We start from the raw sequence: 22,774 nt of genomic DNA on the forward strand, positions 1-22,774 counted from the left end.
CCAGGGTGTTTTTATGATTCTGAATCCATTGCAAACATTTGTTTTGCACCAAAACCACTCCTTGGGCTAAAAACGGCCATAGCCAACCCTTGCAGGTAATTTTTTTGTGTAAAAAGCCCATTGAGATTGGGCCGTTTTTAGCCTAAGGAGCAAAAAAAATGCTTGCAATGGATTCAGAATCATAAAAACACCCTAGTTTGACCCCTCACATGCTTCTTAAAACAGAATTAAATTTACATTTTTTTCCCCCTCATAAGGTTATGGTGGGTACCCCAACTTTCAGCAGCTGTCAAAAATTCCCCTAGGGAAACTGCATTTCAGTCTTTGTGAGATGTGTTACTAGACAGCTTTACAAACACATTGGTGAAGAAATGTCTTGGTAAGGAATTTATTCCTATATATGACATTATTGATAATATTCCCTGACTATAAGGAGTCCTTGGACTGAAAAACGTTGAAGACCTCTGTTCTGCAGCTTAGCCAAGCGCCTTAGACCTACTGGAGCAGCTGATGAGGTTAGGCTGCCACCTGGTGGCAGGGAGGATGTGTGCACTAGAGGAGAAGCTATTTTGTGAACACTGAAACTACAGTCAAGGAGATGCTGCAGGAATTAAGGCTGGATGACTTAAATCCAATATCATGATAGTTTTGACTAAATACCTCAATTTTGATATTGTGACAATATGGTATTGACTATATATATTTTCTTTCAAATTGAAACATTATATAAAATAATAAATAGCATAAATATCTGATCAACAAGCAATGTTCTCATATAATGACATGCCCAAAATAGGGATGCCAGGTTGGAAGTGGTTAACAAGCCATTGACCGTTTCCCCCTCTTTCACAGGCCAAGACACTGTATTCAACCATCCTCATTTTTTGATTGATTGAATACTTTCTTAACAGTTTGCAAATAGAACAGTGGTATGATTGATTATACAATGATGCTAAAAGGATAACACAAAAAGCCCCAAGGGCTTGTTTCCATTGTGGTCCTGCATGTTATAACTAGTGAGTGAGGCAATCTAAAAACGGTGGTTCTCAAAGTCTTGATTTCAAGGACCCCCGTAACTAAGTGTACAAATAGAACCATATGGACTTTAAGTGGTACTTTAAGTAAAAATTAAGTTACTGAAAAGATAGGCCTGTTCTACACTGTGTGTTCAGAGACAAAAAGTATTGCACACATTTCAGATGAAAAAGAGTTTAATTCCCAAGATGATAAAAAATAATGTGAATTCTGTAAACCATTGCATAACTGTAGTGTAACATTTTAACAAGTGTTTTAACAAACTAGTAATACACTACAAAATATTATGCAGTACACAATTCTTAATGTAGAAAACAAAAATCTATCATTCTATGAGACTTTCAGCTAAGGTATTGTGTTTATAACACAAAAATATCAATATTTAACCACGATATGTTCTAGGATTATCAGAATCATGTGTCCTACATATCCATACACCTTGTAACAAAATAAGGGACATGTTTATTTATAAATAAATATCTAACCCACTGACATCAAGGTAAATACATCTGTGAAATGCAGTTTCTTCAGATTTAACACATTGCTCTCTATTCAATCGTTGCATTAGCCTGAGGAAAACACATCTCTTTCTCTCATTACACTTACAGTACACGTACAGAAACTTGAAAACTTGCATGTGTTTTAGTTATTATAAATTTATTTTTATTGAATAGCAATTCACAACTAGATGCTACATCATATTGGATTAACTGCTCTCCATAATATTCCAGTGACCTATTCATTGAATATCTAATTTAGAACAAAATACATTCAATATTTCAGGGCTTCAATGTTAAAATAACATTTCTACTGAAATTCTACGGTATATGGAACAAGTGGTTCCACATTCAGATTATTTTATGACCACACTTGTACTAGTATCATTTTTACTAAATTTGAACAGCTCCATACATCATACTCATATACAAGATTGCATAAATCTTCAGGCTCCATTTTCATAATATTAAAAACAAAAGACAACACAAAACAACTAACAATAATGCAAAATAGATTAAACTATTCCAATGCAGAGCATAATAATACATCTATTACAGTTCATTTACAAGTGTCTATTTGGTGCTTTTGTTTACAAATACTTTTTTGGTGCCACTAAAAGACTAATTGAGATCAGAAGGAGTTGTTTCAACAATGGTAGGTATTGCTGTCATAATGGTTTCTCTAATGGTATGGCAAATACAGACTGATAGGGGACTTTTGTGTCTCTTTCTTCATTCTGCTAAACCGTCTCATTGGAAAAACAGTTCTATGCAAACAGTGATACACTTTTCAGCACAAGTGGCCTGAATACAGGCCATCATTTACAGTTAAATTTCCTTAAAACATGGTCCACAAAAATATTGTAAGGCACTGACATTTCAATTCTAATTACGGTTAGGTACTTTGTTACATTTCTGCTTTTGTAGAATGTGGAGATGCATCTCAGAGCAATATTCCCTAAATTCCAATTGAAATGATTTCATTTTAATATCGCTAAAGGCACCGATGTACTTGAAAATGTAATTGGTCCACTGTAGAGATTAAATTTAACACACTTAACAAAGAAATGTTATAACACTATACATGTAAGCTGAGCTTACTGAGAGAATTGCTCAAAAGATTTAGGTTAGCCGACCACTCTGATGAAAGACGGTAAGGGCCAGCAACAAATTCACATAATGATTCAACTTAGGTCTGTATCTGCCATTGAGATTCGTTACAAGAACCAACTGTCCTCTGTAATTTCATATAAAACGTTAAACCATTTTGACCACATGACGTTACTTTCATGGTGATTTTATGGATGACGAGTAAAACCATTAAGCAATCAAAAACTGTCCAATGGAGAGAAAGCACCCTACAGTCATTGTAGGCCTAACTTGACGGCATACAGTCAGTGCACAACTAGCACTAGCATGTAGTTGAGCAAAAACAAGGGAAATAAAAAATACTTCAAATAGTTCTATATTTAAGTTATATGGCCACTTTAGAATTTAACACAAATGTCCAACTTCCCTGGCTTTCCTTCACTGTAGACAAAAGCTGATCTAACTGGTCAGCATGTGCTCGCCAATATTGCACAAATCTGCCATTAACAAACAAATATGCTAATTCAAATTCACATACAGAGATATCGAGTCAGAATTCAACCCACGTTTTTGATCATTTGTATAACAGCCGAGTACAACTACAGCTAAACTAGATAGTAAAAAAAATAAAGAAAAACTGGATATCAGTGACTGAATAACCATATCAATCTACTTTAAGGTATGAGGTGATTTATCAAATTAGATGTTTTGCTGATAAAAAAGAAAGAAAATAATTGATGAAATTAAATTATATTCAAAAGAAACAACAGTACAGGTGTCTTTGGTAAAACTACTAAATGGACTTGGAAGTCCATTAATATTGTATGCAAAAGCCATTGGTATAGTTCTCTCTGTCATTTAATCACTGTAATATTTTTTATGTCATATTAAATGAAAGGTTAAAGTGATAAATCCTTCCCCAAAACAGAGCCCATACTGTTCATATAGGATGTAGATCTTTTCATCTGTGATTATGAGCCCTCACGTGGAACCAGCATTCAAATCTGTGTAAAATAGGGTGGCTCCGAATACAAAAGCATTAACAATTCATTTGACATTTTTACAGTGTTTAACTTGTTGCCATATTCCTATAAAATTGTCCAAAGTTGAGAATTGGTAGTCATAAGACAACGAATAAATTAGCCATTACTGTCCCCGTGTCCATGTCAAGTCTACCAGGCGAGCCTTTTCCCTCCTCTCGAGCTTTAGGCATGACTTATCCATATTTACAAATGTTAACTGTCATACAGTAGTAATGAATCTCTGCGGGCAACATTTCCCACATAAAAATACCTATTTGAATAGTTACTAGAACACCACTTTGGTTCGATTTTAAAAGTGGACATCATGGATTAAAGTTTGCTTCACAGGCAGAACATAACAAAAGCTCAGTATGTCCTGTGATAATGAAGCTAATCAGGAGCGGGCATATTAAGCTACACCAAATACTGCATGCCGGTGGAGGGAAGACTAATGAGGCAGGTCAACCAAAATATAACCGACTTCAACCAATTGAAAACTCGGGGACATTGTACAACAGTACAGGTCTGTTATCACCATCCTAAGCCATTTACAGAAGTACCCAAATTTAACTCAAAACTGATCCACAAAGAATAATTATATCAAATAAAAGGTTTAGCCAAGTCTGATGCAGAAAGGTATGCAAAATCTGAGCTACATGTACTGTATGTATGCATAATAACATTCAAACATCTAGATGTATTATAAGAAACTACGTTAATACCTTTTCCAGTAGCAGCAAAGCTTGCAGAAGTGAAGCTAAGAAGCCTTTAGTACACTAAGAATGACTCAATACAAATATTCTGGCAGTGTGACAGTGTGAACAGTTTTTTTAAGCTGGTTAACATATCGCATAATATCACATGCAATATGAGAAGTGTTTAGCCTGCCTTTTATGCCCTGTAATAAACGTGTAAAGCAAAATAAAATACTTTCTTGAAGAAACTTTTTTTTTCCTCCGAGTTGCTTAATTGCCATCTATGTGAATGTAAACAATTCATTTTCCCATTTGTAAGTAGCAAAAAGTGTACCTGGAAAATACATGGTTTTCTATTGAACCAAAAGCAAGAATGAAAAGAAAATGTTTTTTTGTTTTGTTTTTTTTGATTTTTCAAACACAGTAGGAGGTCATTTCAATTAGAGTAACCTAAGCACAATACACTGTCGTAGTTGAAGATGCAACTTACATGTTAACCACAGAATTCTTCATTCAACATTGCAAAATATGTATTACAAGAATATGAATTAAATCACTGAACGATTGAAAAAAAGAAAAGAAAAAAGCCTTTTGACTTGTTGCTATACAAGATCATATATTATGTCCTATGTTTGCATACTCCCAAACATGAAATTGAAAAATGCTATTTAAAATATTATATAAGCTGCACCCAAAGAGCACCACGGCCAAGGACTGGGGGTTTTATCTTCATTTTTTAGCTTGATGTCAGGACACAGGCACTGACACAATTTGTTTTCATATAATTATCGTCCGCAGAAATACTTAGGCGGGATTGGGCCAAAATACATTATGGCATATATAATTATATATACAGTATGTGAACGCCTCTGCAAACCTAAATTAGACTTGTTGTGCAGAAACAAGCTTTAACTACTTGTGTTTTGCTCCGACAATCTCAAACATAACTTTTCATCTAAGGAAGGCAAGGCACTTGAGAGTGAGAGGCCGATATGTTCTAGACAAGGTCAAGAGGCTAGGATTTCTACAAAATTTACCATTTCAGGCTTTAGCAAATACAATACATGCTCCTCTATTGACTAGGCTATATAAATCTCTAAAAGACAGACTGATTGAATAAATGCCTTAACATTTTAGCATGTGCCTCACTGATATTACCGCTGCTGGTTATGCCTAAAATGCATTTTTAAGTTTGCACTTATTTGATTGAATGTTTTTTCTTTTAATATAAACGTAACTATTAAAGTAGAAACTATTAAGTACTTTTCTATGAAAGCCAACTAATACAGAACAATACTATGATTTAACAATAGGAAACATAAAACATTCAAATTATGTTTCACAGTACACTGACACAAAAGCTTCAGACATTAGCTTATATAGAAAAAAATATGTAAATCTAAAACAAAGAACGGGAACAAACTACAAAGCAGCTTAAAGCAAAATTCTACATCCCCTTTAACAAATTCCCGGGTCAACAAAGTGCTTTAATAAGAAATCAAATTTCTTGGTCGGTCATAATAATGCTTGACTGGTCGGTTAAAATACAAATTACAGCATGAAAATTTGGGTTGTACTTAAAGAGGTATGCCACTAAATTCACGGGAGTCACGTGATTTACTATTTCCTTACGGTTTCCTTTACGAACAGTTTTGTCCAGCGGTTCCCAAAGTGGGGTCCGGGGACCACAGGGGTCCTTGAGGTGGTTCCAGGGTTCCCCAGCAAAATATGATATAGCATGAAAATCTGCTTAAACACTTCAATGCCATCTTATACTTCGGCTACTGGAAAATAGCTGATCTACAAGCTCACAATGCCTTGTTATGCGACACGTTTTGAGCTTGTAGATCTGCTATTTTTGAACCCCTATACGTGACTATACCGTTCAATCCGGGAACCCCTTTTGGGGTTGTTGTTGCTATGTACAGTATATAGCAACATACATTTTTTTTTTTTTTTTTGAATAAATATTTGAAGTTTTTCAGAAAACTTAGGTCAGGATTTAGAAGGCATTTTTAGAATCGGCTTCAGGTCTAAATGGATGAAATTGACATTTTCTAGTTAATAAATTATTCAACTTAATTATAGCTAATTGGTCATGCAGTCTAGCAATTTGTATCTATGAAGCCACTCAATGCTGTACTGTACATCAGCATGACATGGTAGATCAGAGGCGGCTCTGGGTTCTAGCTTCATTTGTACACATACTGACAGGACTGCCATAAATAACATGACAACTCTTATATTTAGTGAGATTCCCCTTTGAAGTGAATTAACAATTGCGTTTGCGTTTTGCCCATTTTATATTTCACACCACTACCAGATAAGTTTGTGATGCATTTTGTAGTTCATAGAGCATTTACTGGCAGTATTTTTGCAAAGATATTTTGACATCCTTGCTCATGCCCTTTAGTATCCACCACGGGTGTTGCTATAACTGCTAGTAATAGATTTGTATATGCTGTTAATTTAACTTGTCACCCTTATTTTACTTTCCACTTAACAGCTGATGAAAAAATGAAATACTGGAGAATAATTAACCTTGCAACAAAAAAAAAGGAAAGCACTGATAAGCCTAATGCCATTAGCTCGGGAGATGTTCAGTGATGCATTTAGCAACATTGAACAAGTAAATGCAATGTTTCCAACCCTCATACAGCAACAATATAGATGCTGTAAATATAATACATACGCTTTGTGCTCAGCCTTGTTGCCCGACTTCTGGAATTTGTCCTTACTTTTGAAATAAAGGAAAATAAAATCAGAACTATCAAAGAACTATGATGATTAGTGGCTAAATTAGCACTGATCAATATAGTAAGGGCCAGCTGTCACTCCATTTATGCTAACAGACCTTTTTCACGGTGAACAACAATGGTGGACTTTTCAAATTGAAAAAGGCGACATCAATTACGTCACCCGTTACTATGGAACCTGGAAATGTGAAAAAGATCTATTGAAAAAAAGCATACAGTGTTGCAACTTTCCATGAGTCGCTACCTTTCTACTTACAACGTATGACTTTGATTTTGCATATTCTTCAAGAAAAGAAAGTAATGGATGGTAAATGCACATTTGCATTTTGCAAGATAAATCCCTATTCCAATGTAGAGAATTCAGATACAGCTTGACGACAAGTGTAAATAAAAAATAAAATTCATATACTGGATGTATTAGATGAGAAGGGCCACAGATGGCCCATCGTGTAATGCACCATGTTGGGGTTGTGCAGTTTGTGTTGCAAGTGCTTCACTCAAAGATTAAATTAGTAATATAATGGAAATCAAACGAGCATTGCAAGGTGATGCCACTATTATGGTTTCTAACTGCATAGCTTTTCTATCAGAGCATTGAAAAGGGCGATATTGATAGAGGGCAAACATTTAAAATGAGCAAAAACTTAACAATCCCTTTTGCACAGTCCAAATTATAACAGGTCTTATTTCATCAGTCAAACATCATTTATGTAATTCTAATCAATCATAAATTATTAATTCCATCACTATATTAAACAAGTTGCTATTTAGAAAATGTAATGTAAGCATAATATGCATTAGTAGTTTTTCAAAGGGCTAATTCTTTAAATAGTACCTTGAATAATTGTAGAACACCACTTCAATATCTTTGTTCTACAGTAAGGACATTCTGTTTTACTAGGCGCACAGGTCTCACAAAGTACATAATGTTGGCAAGGCTGCAGAACAACGCAACGATCATGCTTTTGGCAAACTATACATTTCTTTGACTGAAGCTGATATATTACCTGGGGAGAAAAGAACGAATATCAGTTGCAACGTATGAAAATATAACTCGTGCAAACTTTTCAAATATACATGCTTGATGACAGGCTTTTGAGTGATAGTCCTGATAGACTGGCTAAAAATGGATCAGCTACAAGTGAAATGCTATGCGTGATCTAGTCTTTCTTACCCCGTCTATCAGGTCTAGGTCAGTACGCAGCTGACTCTGGAGGGAGTGGAGCTTTGACAAGGGGAGCTTGTCCAGCTCTCCGTAGCTGCGCAGTAGAGGTGTCCCAGGGCTTCGACAAAGCACATCAAAGTCCCCCTGGAGGTCCTTCAGCTTGCGCTCGGTCTCCTCCCACTTCTGTTCCGCTAGCTGTCGCTCTGCCTCCGCCGACTTTGCTTGATCCTTTGTATCATGTGCATCTTTCTGGCAAGCCTCACATGCCTAGACCAAAGTGTAACGTAATCATGTAACAATGCTACCTCTGTTGGCGTTAGATGACAGGTTAGCCTCGATATAGGAGTTGGCACACTAGTTCTGCCTGAAGACCAGATGCTGAATATCTCCCTTGGCCGAGGGGGATAACCCTTTTAACCCATTAAGACCTGAGGCGATTCTTTAAAAAAATCAAAATCCTAACAGTTTTTTTAAAAAAAAATTATAAAAAAAAAAAACACGATTTTTCAAAAATAGCAGATCTACAAGCTCGTAGCGCGGCACTCGGTGCCGCGCTATGAGCTTGTAGATCTGCTATTTTTGAATAGCCTAAAGAAATCTAAAAGTGACACAGATGCGTCACAGGTATTAACACATCCACCGCCAGAGGTTAATCTCATAATGTACTCACCAGTGCCAAGGTGTTTTTGTTGTTTTTTTGTTTTTTTCATGTCGCCATAGATCTTGTTAAAATCCTTAAGATTGAGCCGTGAACGGTCTGTTTACATCCGCGAGATCTCCCTGTATCTCCCAGTGAAGATCGCGTGTCAAACGGGGCATCCATGTTTGAGTTAGAGCGGATTACGTTAAACAGTGAAATGCGAGGAGAAAAAACTACAGGAAGAGAATTGAGTTTCAGTTTCGTCTGTAGAATGGGAGCGGGCGTGATCGTCGAAACCGGATCCCAAATAATTCTATTTCCTGTCATCAAACCGGAAACGGAAGTGGATCAAAAAAATTCCGAAAGTGCACCCGGACCGCGCATGCGCGAAAAGACCGCAGCCCGTAGGACTACGGGCTCGGCGCTTAACCGTTGGATTTAACGGCCCGTAGAACTACGGGCCCGGCGGTAAAGGTGTTAATGGGTTAACTGAGCAGTAGACGGATAGATTTTCATGCGGCGCGGAGGACGGCTGTTACAACACTACATTTATATTGAGGAAAATGCTTCATGGGCATTCACTGTACTGCAGCTGTACTCCAACCTCTCTGATGTCTATAGAACCGTGTACTGATTTGATTTAAATGTATTGTACCCTTAACTTTATCCTTGCATTTAACCCATCCTAAGGAGCAGTGAGCAGCAACTGTAATGCCAGTACCTGACACAGGCAGGTGTACCTAGCATGCATGCCTTTTGGTGTGAGAGGAAACTGCTGTACCCTGAGGAAACCCAACGCAATCATGGGGGGGGGGGACATGCATACTCCACATAGAAAGGCCATCCCTGCCGGGGTTTGAACCCAGGACCTTCTTTGCTAAGAGGCAACAGAGCTGCCCCACCGTATGCTTACGATTGCATTGTGTTAATTGCCAATACTGTATAATTGTAGTACTTCAAATGACACCGTCACATTGTTTGAGTTCTGTGCCTTTGAGCATGAGGTTACTGACCTGTTTGACTTGATGCCACGCCTCTTCCCACTGTTTGATTTTCCTCTTGGCTTCATCCAACTCTCTAATCAGGCGGGCCAAATCAGCACCGCTGCTGGTGGAGGTCAGGCTGCTGAACACTGGAGATGGGCTTGGTGAGAAGCTGCCACTAACAAAATCCCATATGCTGCCGGCTCCTCCATTCAACCCTGAGAGTACAATGGAGGATTATTACAAGCACAAAACACGGGGCCGTGTTGTACTGTAATACACAGCACAATCCTGTTAATTTAGAGTGAAACAAAATACACAAGGGTAAATTTTTACACTGTCAAGAGTCTAAGATGAGTGGTCTTTTCACACAGTGGGGGGGACACTAGTACTACGCCTGCCTACCCGCTTGGATTCACAGGGTCGCAAGTCACGTTTAATTTAATTCTCTACCAAAAACTATATTAAATCCTTCTAACAGTTTCCATGTTCTAGCTTCAAATAACTGACACAAACCCGCCGAATAGAATTCTTCATTATACCCAGAAGGTTAATATTGTTCCTGTTTCCTCAAAATGACATCCATTTCATGTCTTAATCTTTGCTCTCATCTACTATTTAAACTAATGTGTACTATGTAAACTCATTAAATGTCTTGCAACGGTGCCAATGGCAGCACACTGGCTAAAAGGCTTGCACACACGCACGCACACGCACACGCACACACACACACACACACACACACACGTAAACTAATGAAAATGAAACCATGCCATCCTTGCAGTCTTACCCAGAGAGTTCTGGGAGTTGGAGGCTGGATTTCCCAGGAGGCCGTGCTCGTGTTTGGCTAGCACGGCTGGAGGCTGATTTGGCTGTGATACCATCCCTGACATCAGGGACTGGGACAGGGACTGAGAAAGGGAACTTAAAGGGGAGGTGGAGAGTGATGATGAGGAATTAAAGGAAGCGCATCGGGCAAGTGAGCCAGGAATGTTAACTGGGGCGGACCCGGCTAGCAACCTTTGACCTAGGGAGAGAAAGTACATAAATAATGATTTTGTTTGTGTATTAAACATGGGGACGGCCAAGGAAAACACTTGTATATACTAAGCGCTCTTACTTGTTAGTCCTAAACAGCTGTTTCCCTGCTCTTCTAACTCCTTTTCAAGAGATGCAACATTGATGTCACTGAAATTCAGGTCAAGAGCCGATCCTTAAAGACAAAGACAAAACAGAACAATGGAATGTAAGATACATGATGGTGGAAGTTTGAACCACTTAAGCCCTAAATTACACTTTATTGTAAGTCAAATAGCAAAAAAGCCAATCTACAAGGTTGCAACACATTGTGAGCTCGTAGATCTGCTATTTTCGAATACCAGGTTGAGTCTTGGCTTTACTTACCTATAACAGACTCCACCGTGTTGCTCCCAGGATAGAAAGGGGTGGCTTTCACGTTCATTGTTGATAAGGTGGTGGGTGAAGAACTTTCCGAGCCAATACTAGAAGCCAAGCTTGATGTTATACTGGAGGTAATGCTTGATGCCAAAGGGTTCACCACAGAAAATATACTATTTTGTATCTAAAAGGGAAGAATTTAAAAAAAAAAGGTATTCATTAATGGAACTAAGTACGTGTTAAATAGTCAATCAGAAACATCAGGTTGCTTAGCACTCATGTACTACAGCTACTAATATAATTTTAAAAAAAAATCAAACCATGTGGATCTTGGGATCCACAGAGATCTCCATATATGGGCATATTATTAAAATTAGGTATTTCTGTGGCCTACTGGTAGTCAGTCCAGCTGTTTACAAGATTAGTGCCAGACAGTCCCTTTTCTACACAGCTCGCCTGAGGAGCCGTGCTGTAAAAACAGCAACATTGACTACAACATAGCATGTAGTAACACTACTGTGCGTACAGTATGTAGTCATTTGAGCACAAACCTGTTTGTCTTGGTCCATAAACTTGTGATCCATCTGTCCCTTATTCTTGATCTGAAAATAATTGAGTAACAAAAAAAGAACATATCAAACACCAAAGGCCATTATCCTAAAGTGGTGTCCATATCTACATTTATGTGTTTGCATACAGTAGGTTAGCAACTACAACCTCCACATTCATTGTATTTAGCCAAGGGCTAAGTGTACATTATAGGAACCGTGTAAACCAAGAATGTGCTAAATTCTTAGCCCCAGGCTAATTAACATGACATTTGCAGGTTCTAAACGTGGACACTCCTGACTTGAACCCAGTTAGCAAGTCTTGGTCTGGAGGAGGGTTGTCTACATACCACAATGTAACAATCTACTCTATGTTGCAACCCATTTGCTAATGTGCTAAACTTTACATCGTTGTTTTACTGTATCTTCTATGTTTCTCAAGTTTCTAGTGAATGTGTACAGTATGCACTTTGCTTCATGTCCTGCTGCAAATCAATTTAGATCAACATAAAGCTAACTTTGAATGCCAAACTTGCAAGGCAAGCAATTCTTCAAAAGCAGTTCAGGGCAACAAGTTAGGGCAACGATGTGGCTGAAGTAAACCATAGGCCAGCTCTTAGGCTTGAGCCAAGGATAGCTCTGGTCTAAGAATTGGTCAAATATTTGACGCTAGGATTGGACTTGATGATGCATTAGAAACATTAGCCTAATAGCTTGAGGGCGATGTCGTTATCGCCAGTGCAATTTATGGGTTCAGACGTTGGAGCAGCAGCGGTACCTACAACTGGCATGACATGATTTTTATGACAAAGGTAATGAAAAGGGATAATCCACCACAACTACCATTTTATTTTCAGTCTACGTGGTTCTAGGTTTCAACTAGGGGTGCCAACAGTTAATCGAACAAGGAGATTTCTTAACTGCGTTTATGGAACTGTTGACAAAACCCTGCATTGGGTTGTTATCAGCCCAATGCGCCAGACTACCATCCTCAAATTAGAGGCCATTGAGTGCTAAGCCCAATTCAGACTTTTGTCGAACAACGTCGAGCAGCGAAAATAGCAGAACTACAAACTCACAATGCGATTGTGAGCTTGTAGGTGTGATATTTTTGCAGTGCGATACCGTCGTGCGACAGGAAATAGATAAGGCTTTACTGCTGCAAACGTGAAATGTGCTCAGTTGTGGCTGCTGTCTTGTTAGATTATTAGGAACTACTGCAGCATGTTTTATTTAGCATGACATTTCACAATGAATAAAATAATGAAAATGAACCACAAAGACAAGACAGAGAACTTAATGTTAAGATTAAAACATGCAAGATTGGCAAAAATAAGTGTCAGGCCCTAAGTTATGCAGTGGTCTTCCTGAGACTATAGAGTGGGAGTCTTGTGTACCTGATCCTCTCGTTCAAACCCCGGAGCTTTAGGGTAGTAAGACGTCAGAGAGGAGACACTGGGCGTGCTGGACTCTGAACATAAGCTACCATTAGTTAAGGATTTGGGCCTGCAGGTGGTTCCCACTGGGGATAAACTGTGGCTTCCTGAGCTTGGTGTTACAGTTGGGCTACTAGAACATGAAACCTGAGGAAGAGAAGTGCACAGGATCTTAATGAAATGCTGATCCCAAAAAAAAATATATAGAATGTCCCTGGATTCGAGTAAGAAGGCGTAAGTTTAGACCTTAAGTCAGGAAAAAATATATAGAGGCATATTGCTATACACTAAGTATCCTTACACTAAGATGACTTTCTTCTGTTCTTCAAAACTAACTCATGAATGAAATGTAGAACAGCAAACAAAAACAATTATGTAAAAACAAAATAAATATTGAAAATGACACAACTTGAAGCAAAGCATAACTATGCAGACATGTTTTGTAGAGAAACACACTGAAGGTGAATTAACCTCTTAAGGCCTATTTTATACTTTTGCTATTTTCAAACAAATAGAACATTTTGGAAACATTTTTTACATTTTCACCTATAATGACACACCCAAAACAGGGATGCCAAGGTTAATGTGGTTAAGGCATTTCGTAGTATATCACGTAGGGCTGGGCATTTAACCTAAAACATATCATAACAGATATTTAGAACCTATAACCTACTTAATCTTGCTCATGTAGATTAATCGAATAATCAAGAAGCAGTTTTCAAATTCAAGTTGATTTTTTTCTACTAAATCGATTGGTCTGATCAACTACTTGAGCCCTACATTATATTTCGTTGTACAACGGTGGCGTACACCGTGGTGTGCACAAGTAGCGTACAAAAAACAGTCGATCTACAATCTCACAGCGTGTCGCATGAGCTTGCAGATCTGCTATTTTCACTATAGATAAAAAAAATATCTATTAATTGTTCATTCGTCGTAATTGCAAACCTTTGAAATAATGTTGGAAACTGATCTGAAGTCATATCGCCCAGCCCTAGCGTGACGTGTGTGAAAACATACACTTCCTACTTGTCCGTTGCTGCTGGTAGCAGAGTTAGTGGAGCTGCCTCCACTGTTCCACTCGCTGACTGGACATTCTGAATACTGCTGAGACTGAGATCCTGACTGGATCGCTGTTATGAGCGAACTCATGGTCTCTTCTGTGGAGGGAATTCCTGGATCAATTAAATAAAATAAAAACGCACACAAAAACAAAACTGTGAAACACACACTATCTAGAAACAAGTTATTAATAAGCCAAGGCATTTAGAATAACATTGATGTCATCAGGCAGAAACCTTGTACATTATGTCCAAAACCGTTACTTTTCAGGAACTGGAGAAAAGAGAACCTGTGTTCCATTGGATCCAATGAAGTTATTATAAACGAGTAGTCAAAAGCTCTTGGAAAATACTTTTTATTGGTTAAATATTGGTAAAAGCCACTGACAGACTTAACCACTTTCAACCTGGTGTCCCTATTTTGGGCATGTTATTATAGGCATTTAAATTTGAATGCATTTACTGTATCTACAAGCTCACAGTGTGTATTTTTTGCAAACTTGTGTAATTTTATGAAAAAAAACATAAATAGACATTTCATGAAAAGACAAGGTTTCTGCCCAACAGCGATGATAAAGAGAAGTGACTGATACTTCACTTACGTTCTACATGTGCAAATGCACAGAATGGACCTCTAGGGCAGTATCCAGTTTGCCTCATGTCATTGCATTTGGTTGATTTGTAGATCTTAAGGAGGATGGAAATATATCACAAATGATTTAAAAAAAAAACATTATTGATAAATGATTCATACTAACTGGAATACAACAAATAAAAAAAACTGACAAAAAGCCTATTACAATATTTTTTTTGGAGAAAACAATATATATTCACACACCTCTGGGTGAAACTGCTGTTCGGTGCGGGAGTGACAATACTGGCAACCGTCTCCGCTGTCACACTTGGAGGGCTCACCCCACTCGTCCCCGTGTTTCACATTAGGGCATGGAGTTGACCTAGCGTGCAATTCACAGGATTCCACAATCTGAGTCATACAAACCCTTGACAACGTATTCTTGCTTATATTCACAAAAACACAAGAGTCACAACATCATCTCACCTGTATTTGAACTTGCGTGGATTTCTTCTTCGGTCTCTGCTGTTGTGGTAGTGAGGGCACGCATACCCCTGTCTGCATAGTCTAGGAGGCTTGGTACATTGATCCGTTTTGTAGTTGGCCAATACAAAATTGGTGTCTGTAAAAAAGGATTAAAATATGATTAATTCCATTTGTTCTTCAATTAACCACATGAACCCTAACATCCCTATTCTGGGGTTAACTATCGCCCAAAATAGGTGATCTACAAATACAAAAGAAATCTCTGAAATCAAGGAGTTTATCTGACACATTTAAACCATCAGCAATGATGTGTCTGGTCAGGTCCTCACCTTGCCATCGGGGGTCCTCTGTAAGTGTCTTCTCTATCATAGCTTGGCTGGCCAGAACACCAGGTTGAAGATCAGGAATGCCTTCTCCAGATCCCAGCTGTCCGTTTTGGAGGGCCTCTTGTGCTTGGATCTCTCTGTGCACGAAGGTTATGTCAGTCAGAAGACTAGGACAAAATAGTTGATCTAGTCTCAGTGTGTGGTCTATGAAACCAGCCTGCGACTAGATTCAAGCACTACATGATCACTGAGTAAATTACTAATGTTACATAGTAAAGGTTACAATTAAACTTGACTGACATTCAGTAATCCAGATAACAGTGGGCAAATATAATTTCCTGTAGACCATGGAACTATGACCAATTCTGTGATACACCTTATTAAATCTATTTACTAATGGTAGCCTTTGGGTTTATTTAAAAGTGCCAGTGTTGTCATCGTTTTATAAAAATCAGCTAAATACCGTAACCAGATATGGTATATTATTGAACCTTAGCCATTAAGCACATGAACCCCTATTCTGGGGTGAAATTCGCAACTTCTTGAGTGTGTAGATTGGCTATATTTGGTGGAGAGAAAAGGCGGCGGCCTAGTATAGACCCCTGTGGGACTCTGGTGAATGTAACTGACCAGCTATTACATGGTGGAAACAACTTTACCATTCAAATCTCTTGGCTACATCGACCATTTTGAGGCATTGCTTGGGGGTATTATGGTAAATAATAGAACAGAATTAAGCCCTTTGCAGACAGGGTGCGATTCTTCACACGGAAAAAACGGACAATATAATTTTTTTAATGAACACATGGTTCTCTATGACCTCATGCACACCGGCTCAGAATTTGCCATGCAGCAAGTGGCTGCGGCGATGCGTTTTTTTTTCTTCAATCGAACCCAGCTCGATTCGTGCTTCTAAAAACTGATTGACTAATCGCACCCTGTCTGCAAAGGCCTTTACACCTAATGCGGATAGTTCATTCATGACTAGGGCCATATCAACAGACATCAGATTTTTTTTCTCCCCCTGCCCTTGACAGACATGTTGCTTTGTGTATCTTGTTGCTAAGCAACAACCTGATATGCCAGTTATTCCATAGCACAACATGAACAGAAATTCTCAAATGTTTCGTGGCTGCTATAGGCATTGATCGTCACCTGATATCGTAGACTGGGGGTCGGAGATCATGTGGCCCGTGAGCAAAAGCACAGTGTAGACCATTCTTCACACAATGCCCACGGGCATCTGTTTCATGGATACAAGTGCCAGTCTTGTAATAGCGTAGATGGTACTTGCGCTCCGTGTCACCAGTGGTCCGGTGTAAGTAAGGACAGCTGAAGGGACAGGGACATTGTGGAAATGGAGTGAGTCAAGGCAGTCAACAATGTAGTTATTATCTAGTCACAAGCTCTTGTTAACACATTTCATAGGTTATTTGGTTCTACATTTATAAAACCCACAGATAAACAGCGAAAATAGAAGATCTACAAGCTCACAACGCCCGTTGTGAACTTGTGGATCGGCTATTTTCGCTACTATTGCTCGACACTCTTGTACAACAAAGCACTGAAAGCAGGGCATTCATTTAGGAAAAAACAGTTTAAGTTGAAATATGGAGATATAAGGTTTCTGCCAGACAGCAACAATATGCTTAATAGACTGCATACACCACTAATAATAACTCATTCATCCAAACTAATAAAGAATAGATTGGTTGAACAGAATGTAAAATGATTAACAAAAAAAAACAATGACTGCTAAGCACTGCAAACATTTGAAAGACACCATACCATCTATTTAGATGCACACAATACATCTCAATTGTATGTAAAACATGAGGATGCGATTTGTTTCCCGTTTTGTTTATTTCATGTTTTCTCACTACACATTTTCGACATCATTCCATTCCGCATCCTGAGCTGGCACAGAGTCCATGCCTTTCAAAGTGCATAGCCAATAAGATTCTTGAATCGAACAAATTGTCCTATCTGTAATGGCAACAGTTGCTATAGTAACACTTAAGGTCGTACAGAAATAGCTTCCATTGGTAGAAGAGGAACAGAAGACGATGATGCAGTACAGTAACTCAATCTTAACAGATGCAACCTGCCTCTTCTTACTTCTCTGTGGAGTTGAATTACTGTAAAAGCTGCATTGTGTGGATCCAACTATTATACACAATCAGCATTGTAATATCGTCGCTGTCGGGTGGAAACCTTGTATGTCCAACACTGTTACTTTCAGATTTTTTATTTTTTTTGTAAAAATGTATTTTTTAAAAGCTGGGTTCCAGTGAATTCAATGTAGATATTATTTAGTCACAATCTCTTTTTAATACTTTTCATTGATTCAATATATAAAACCCACCGACAGACTTAACCACTTTCACATCAAATAAATAGCACAAATAGCAGAGATACAAGCTCACAACGCCTCACACCGTGGGCTTGTAGATCGGCTGTTGTTGCAATTTTTAAGCATTAAGGGCATTCACTTAAAAAAATGCAATATGGAGATACCGTATGAGGTTTCTGCCTGACAGCAATGATATGTTTTGCAAAAACAAGATTAGAGTAAATCCGCTAAAAGACCGTTAACTGAGCAGCATGTACATCAAACACTGTTTAAACTTGTATTTATAAGCAGTAACAAAGAGCAAAGCAAGATGCCTTATACAGTAAGGGGGGGGGGGGGGGACTGGGCTCTATAGTATTAAATAATTTACTTGTAATAAAAGACAATAACCTGGTGATTTGTGTGGCAATGTGGTAAGATCAAATTCAATTTGGGACCCAAACATCAAATTACCGGTGCCACCGTTGATGTATACTATGGTGTGCACCCATGGCCAGGCATAGCATACATTGCGTTTCCCATGGTACAGAATGGATACAACAATGCCCGTCTAACCAAGAACAAAGGAAACTATACAGTATAATTAATATCCATTAATCTGTATCCTCCAATATCAGACAGGTACAATAGGACTTTTACAATTGTTTAAAGTTTGAGAAAAACTTAAGCTTTGTCAATTCTACAGGAAAAAACATCAAGTTAAAAACAATGTGAACACGTGAATACATTTGGAAATCTACAGCACAGTATCCTTGATATAAACGTCTTAGTGAATATTCACTTTATGCAATTTACATATCTTAATTTCTTTTCACACCATAACAAAGTCATGCGAGTTCCTACGGGTGTCTTAAAAGATGTTATTTACTCATTTTATATCGGTCTGTGTATTCCCATTCCCTGAAAAATCTAAGCTTCTTAAATTAAGGATTGGCTTCAAATATAAATGTATTTAAAGTGAGATAGTAATTGTGAATACTGAGACAATACATCTAATTATCTTAAAGCAACCCAAATGCAAAAAAATATGTAGCACTTCTCCTGCATTATTCATAGAGGTGGGTCAATCAATATTATTTTAACACATTATTTAGAGATGAAGGTCCCTCAAAAATGTCACAAACAAGGATACACCCAGTAGTGTTTTACAGTAGCTTTAGCTCTAACTTTCAGTAGTAAGATGGTGGTTCAACCACCAACTGGCCTGAACCAAACAAAGCTGCACCATAAAGTAGAGTAGAGTGTCATTGCTGGAAGGCCTAATAATGTAAACAAAGAATACTACGCTTGTGTGTGTGGACCAATGAGAGCAGACTGTGAGGAGAGACTGTTCAATCAGGACACAGGGAACAGGGGGTGTGTCCACGCAGCTTGGCTTTACCACACTCAGCCAGCGCCATTCACACACCAGTGTTGCCATGTCTGCTTATTAAAAGCGACTTTGGGCTTGTTTTTCTGTTAAGTTGCTTGTAAATATTGTGGTTGTGTTTTTTGGGCTTTTTTCTAAAGTGTACTTAATAATAATAATAATAATAATAATAATAATAATAATAATAATAATAATAATAATAATTCATTTTATTTGTAACACACTTTATATTTGAACCAAATCTCAAATTGCTACATATTAAAACAAAAAAGATATAATAAAACTGTGAACTTAATACAATTCTGATCAAATGGTCAGCTATACACAGCTAAGAAAAGAAAAATAAGTTCCTTGTTTGGGCTTGTTTCTAAAGTGTAGTTGCTTATTTGGGCTTGTTTCCAATGTTGTTTTGTTTTTTTATTATGGTTGAAAGCAGTGCTCCTCAAACATTTTCATGTCAAGGACCCCATCTGAAAATATTTTGTGCCACAGACCCCCCATACAAGATTTGTGTTGTTAAAATGTTTCAGAAATATTCCACATTTCTCCAATTTTCTTCAATAGTTTTTTTAAAATAGCAGATCTACAAGTAAGATTGTGGAGATCTTGTAGATCACTTGTAGATCGGCTATAGCCAATGTATATGTTTAAAGGGCAAAGGGCTCGCTTCTTTTGGGCTTGTTTTCATAGACCTGGTTGCTCGTTTCTCTCGCAAAACCTGGCAACACTGTCACACACCAAAACAAAACAAACACCAACCTGAGCATGACGCACGTTTCTGACAATAACAACTACTTTGAAACGTACCATCATTACAGGACAATTTTATGTATACTTCACCCTACTGAAAAGCTACCAATATCAGAGGGCAATTTCATTGAATTTTTGTAACAACATTGGTGTTTTTTAAAAGCCTTTTCAACACGTCCTGCTTGTTCATGAAACACATCAACAGCAGTAGTACAAAAAAGTAATTATATTCGCACAACAAAAAAACAAAACAATCTCTGGCACTTATAAACAACACTTTTACTGTAAATATTTTTGTTTTTGTTTTCAAACTGTTAATATGATGTTTTGCATAGTGTATAAATTTGTCTGTCATTAATGTTGGAATGGAAAAAAGCCATAGGCTTTCTTGGGTTTAAAATCCTCTGAGCAGACCTTGTACTGAACTGTACTTTCCTGTGCTTTTTTTTTTGTTGCAAACTGCTAATAAAGTATTCAATCAATCAATCAATCAATCACTTACTCGTCTCCATCCGGACAGATGCCTGTGGTCTCGTCGTATTTGGTGCAGTAGACATCAGGGCTGTAGTTAAAGGTTCCGTCTCTCCTCCTGATGGGTCTTCTGCGCCGCTGGTTGAGAAAGTGCCAGTGGAAACACGTGAAGGGTCGATGCTGCGTGCACTTGTGCTGCAGAAACAACGGGCACTGCTCCGTCCTGAACTCCTTCAAGTACCTGCAAACAAAGACATAATAACAATAATTATGATAATAAGAAGAAGAAGAAGAAGAACAACGGGCACTGCTCCGTCCTGAACTCCTTCAAGTACCTGCAAACAAAGACATACACAGTAGTACACACCCACGGATTAAAGTTCTCAGTTGCCAAAATTCCATAGAAGCCAGCATGTCTTCAATGGAATCAAACGTTGCACAGCGAAAATAGCCTATCTACAAGCTAGATCTGCTATTTTCGGTTATTACTGTAGCCTACTATTAGTGCAATTTGAGTGGTCAAACTAGCAATATGTGCAGAAGCATCTTCCATAAAATCTTAATAGTCTTTCTTGGATATTTTATCAAAGATTAGGTGTGTGTGTGGAAGGGCTCCTTTTCATACCGTTTCACAAATCGCACATAGACTTATTTGCGATAACAAAACATTAGGGGTGCGTTCGGAAATTACGCACCGGAGCACACTCGCCTATTAGTTTGTATTGGCCAGTGCGCTCAGTGCTGTATTTTCGAACGCGCCCAAGATAACACAGCTTTAAAGGACTAGGGTCATACAAACACTTTTTCAGTAGTGAGATTTTATTTTTTTTGCTCTAATCCACGAACACCGGATTAAACAGCCTCCAGCACAAACCAGGGGCACAGCAGCAGATACACACAATAACAGATAAATATGAAATACAAATACACCAGAATGAGGAATATTGTATTATAGCCTACAGCTAGTTGGTGTAGTAGCCTGAAACGCGGTTACGTTACTGGCGTATACGCTGGGGCATTCACAGCGGAGATACGCGCGCGTTAGAGCGTAGCCCTCATCGGCGCCCGCGCAGCGTACGTCCGATAATGTACGTAGCGAGAAGGAGGAACTTCAAATAAAGGCCGTGCTATTTACAACAAGCAGCCAGCCAGCCAGTTCCTGGCTAATCATTTAGCAGCAACCTAAAGAACAATAAGGTTTTTAAAACAAACCTCTCGACTCCACCACTCGGTTAAAAGACACTTCCAACACGTTTACGGGCTCGCAAATGTATTAAATTCCACGTTTCCCAGTCTGCACGCTCACTGGCGCTAGCGTTGCAGTCGGAATGTGCTGCTATGTAGGTAGTCAGTGTCACAAAGCCAGGAAAAAGCACCATGTTTTTAACGCACCAGGCTGCAACGGCCAAACGGAATAAAACCTTTGCACATGAACGCCGCTGCAACGTGCACGAAGCGCCATGGGGGTGTTTTTTTCTGTCAAAGTTTTAAGTTCTCCGGCCCGAGCGCGTTTTAACTTACGTATAGTGGGTCGGTTTCTCGGTTTGAGGAGAAGCATTGCTGGCCGCCGTTTTCGAAACCGACGGCATTTTCAGTCAAAACAATGAGGTGCGCAGGCGCGGCAGATCTGTTGCTGCTCTCTCTCTGCAGGGCATGTATTGTGATGACGGCCAGGCAGTATGGCCCCCCCTGTCTGTCTGCACTCTGTCTGTCTGTCTGTCTGTCTGTCTGTCTGTCTGCACTCTGTCTGTCTGTCACTCTGTCTGCACTCTGTCTGTCTGTCACTCTGTCTGCACTCTGTCTGTCTGTCTGTCTGCACTCCGTCTGTCTGTCTGCACTATGTCTGTTTATGGTGGTTAAACTGACTTTGAAGCTATATTAACTCATTTTGTTGGGGATCCCCTGGAACCTCCTCAAGGATCCCACTTTGAGAACTAATTAGAATAATAATTTTAAAAAGACTGTCATTTCAAGTACTGCAATTGAAGTTAATTTCAGTCATTTCAAGTCCACCTCACATGAATTAAGCCATATTTATAGTTCAGCCCTGGTGTCTTGCAAACAAGTGTCACAGAGTGATGCTTTGAAAGGGTGTAGAATAGATCTATTTTCAGTGGGCG

The 22,774-nt window shown here is 38.6% G+C and overlaps 1 protein-coding gene across 6 annotated transcripts; it reads right to left on the reverse strand.

Annotated features, from left to right (window-relative positions):
• Window positions 1-1,199: 1,199 nt before the first annotated feature.
• unkl (unk like zinc finger) lies at window positions 1,200-22,243 on the reverse strand (the record flags this gene model as incomplete). Of its 6 annotated transcripts, none has more annotated exons than XM_080446218.1 (16): window positions 1,200-8,101; window positions 8,269-8,526; window positions 9,913-10,100; window positions 10,673-10,909; window positions 11,003-11,095; window positions 11,287-11,464; window positions 11,832-11,882; window positions 13,226-13,411; window positions 14,285-14,424; window positions 14,928-15,012; window positions 15,164-15,281; window positions 15,386-15,521; window positions 15,715-15,848; window positions 16,867-17,043; window positions 20,686-20,895; window positions 22,176-22,243. In XM_080446218.1, 16 exons carry the CDS (start codon window positions 22,241-22,243, stop codon window positions 7,919-7,921), a joined length of 2,442 nt encoding a protein of 813 aa, XP_080302344.1. In that variant the 3' UTR covers window positions 1,200-7,918. The 6 variants fall into 6 exon arrangements, with proteins under 6 accessions (XP_080302344.1, XP_080302343.1, XP_080302342.1 ...); XM_080446217.1 differs by having other exon boundaries at window positions 14,294-14,439; XM_080446216.1 differs by having other exon boundaries at window positions 14,285-14,439.
• Window positions 22,244-22,774: the final 531 nt, after the last annotated feature.

This window comes from Gymnoscopelus braueri (genome assembly GCF_963280865.1).
Source record: "Gymnoscopelus braueri genome assembly, chromosome: 13".
Classification (NCBI taxonomy): Eukaryota; Metazoa; Chordata; class Actinopteri; order Myctophiformes; family Myctophidae; genus Gymnoscopelus; species Gymnoscopelus braueri.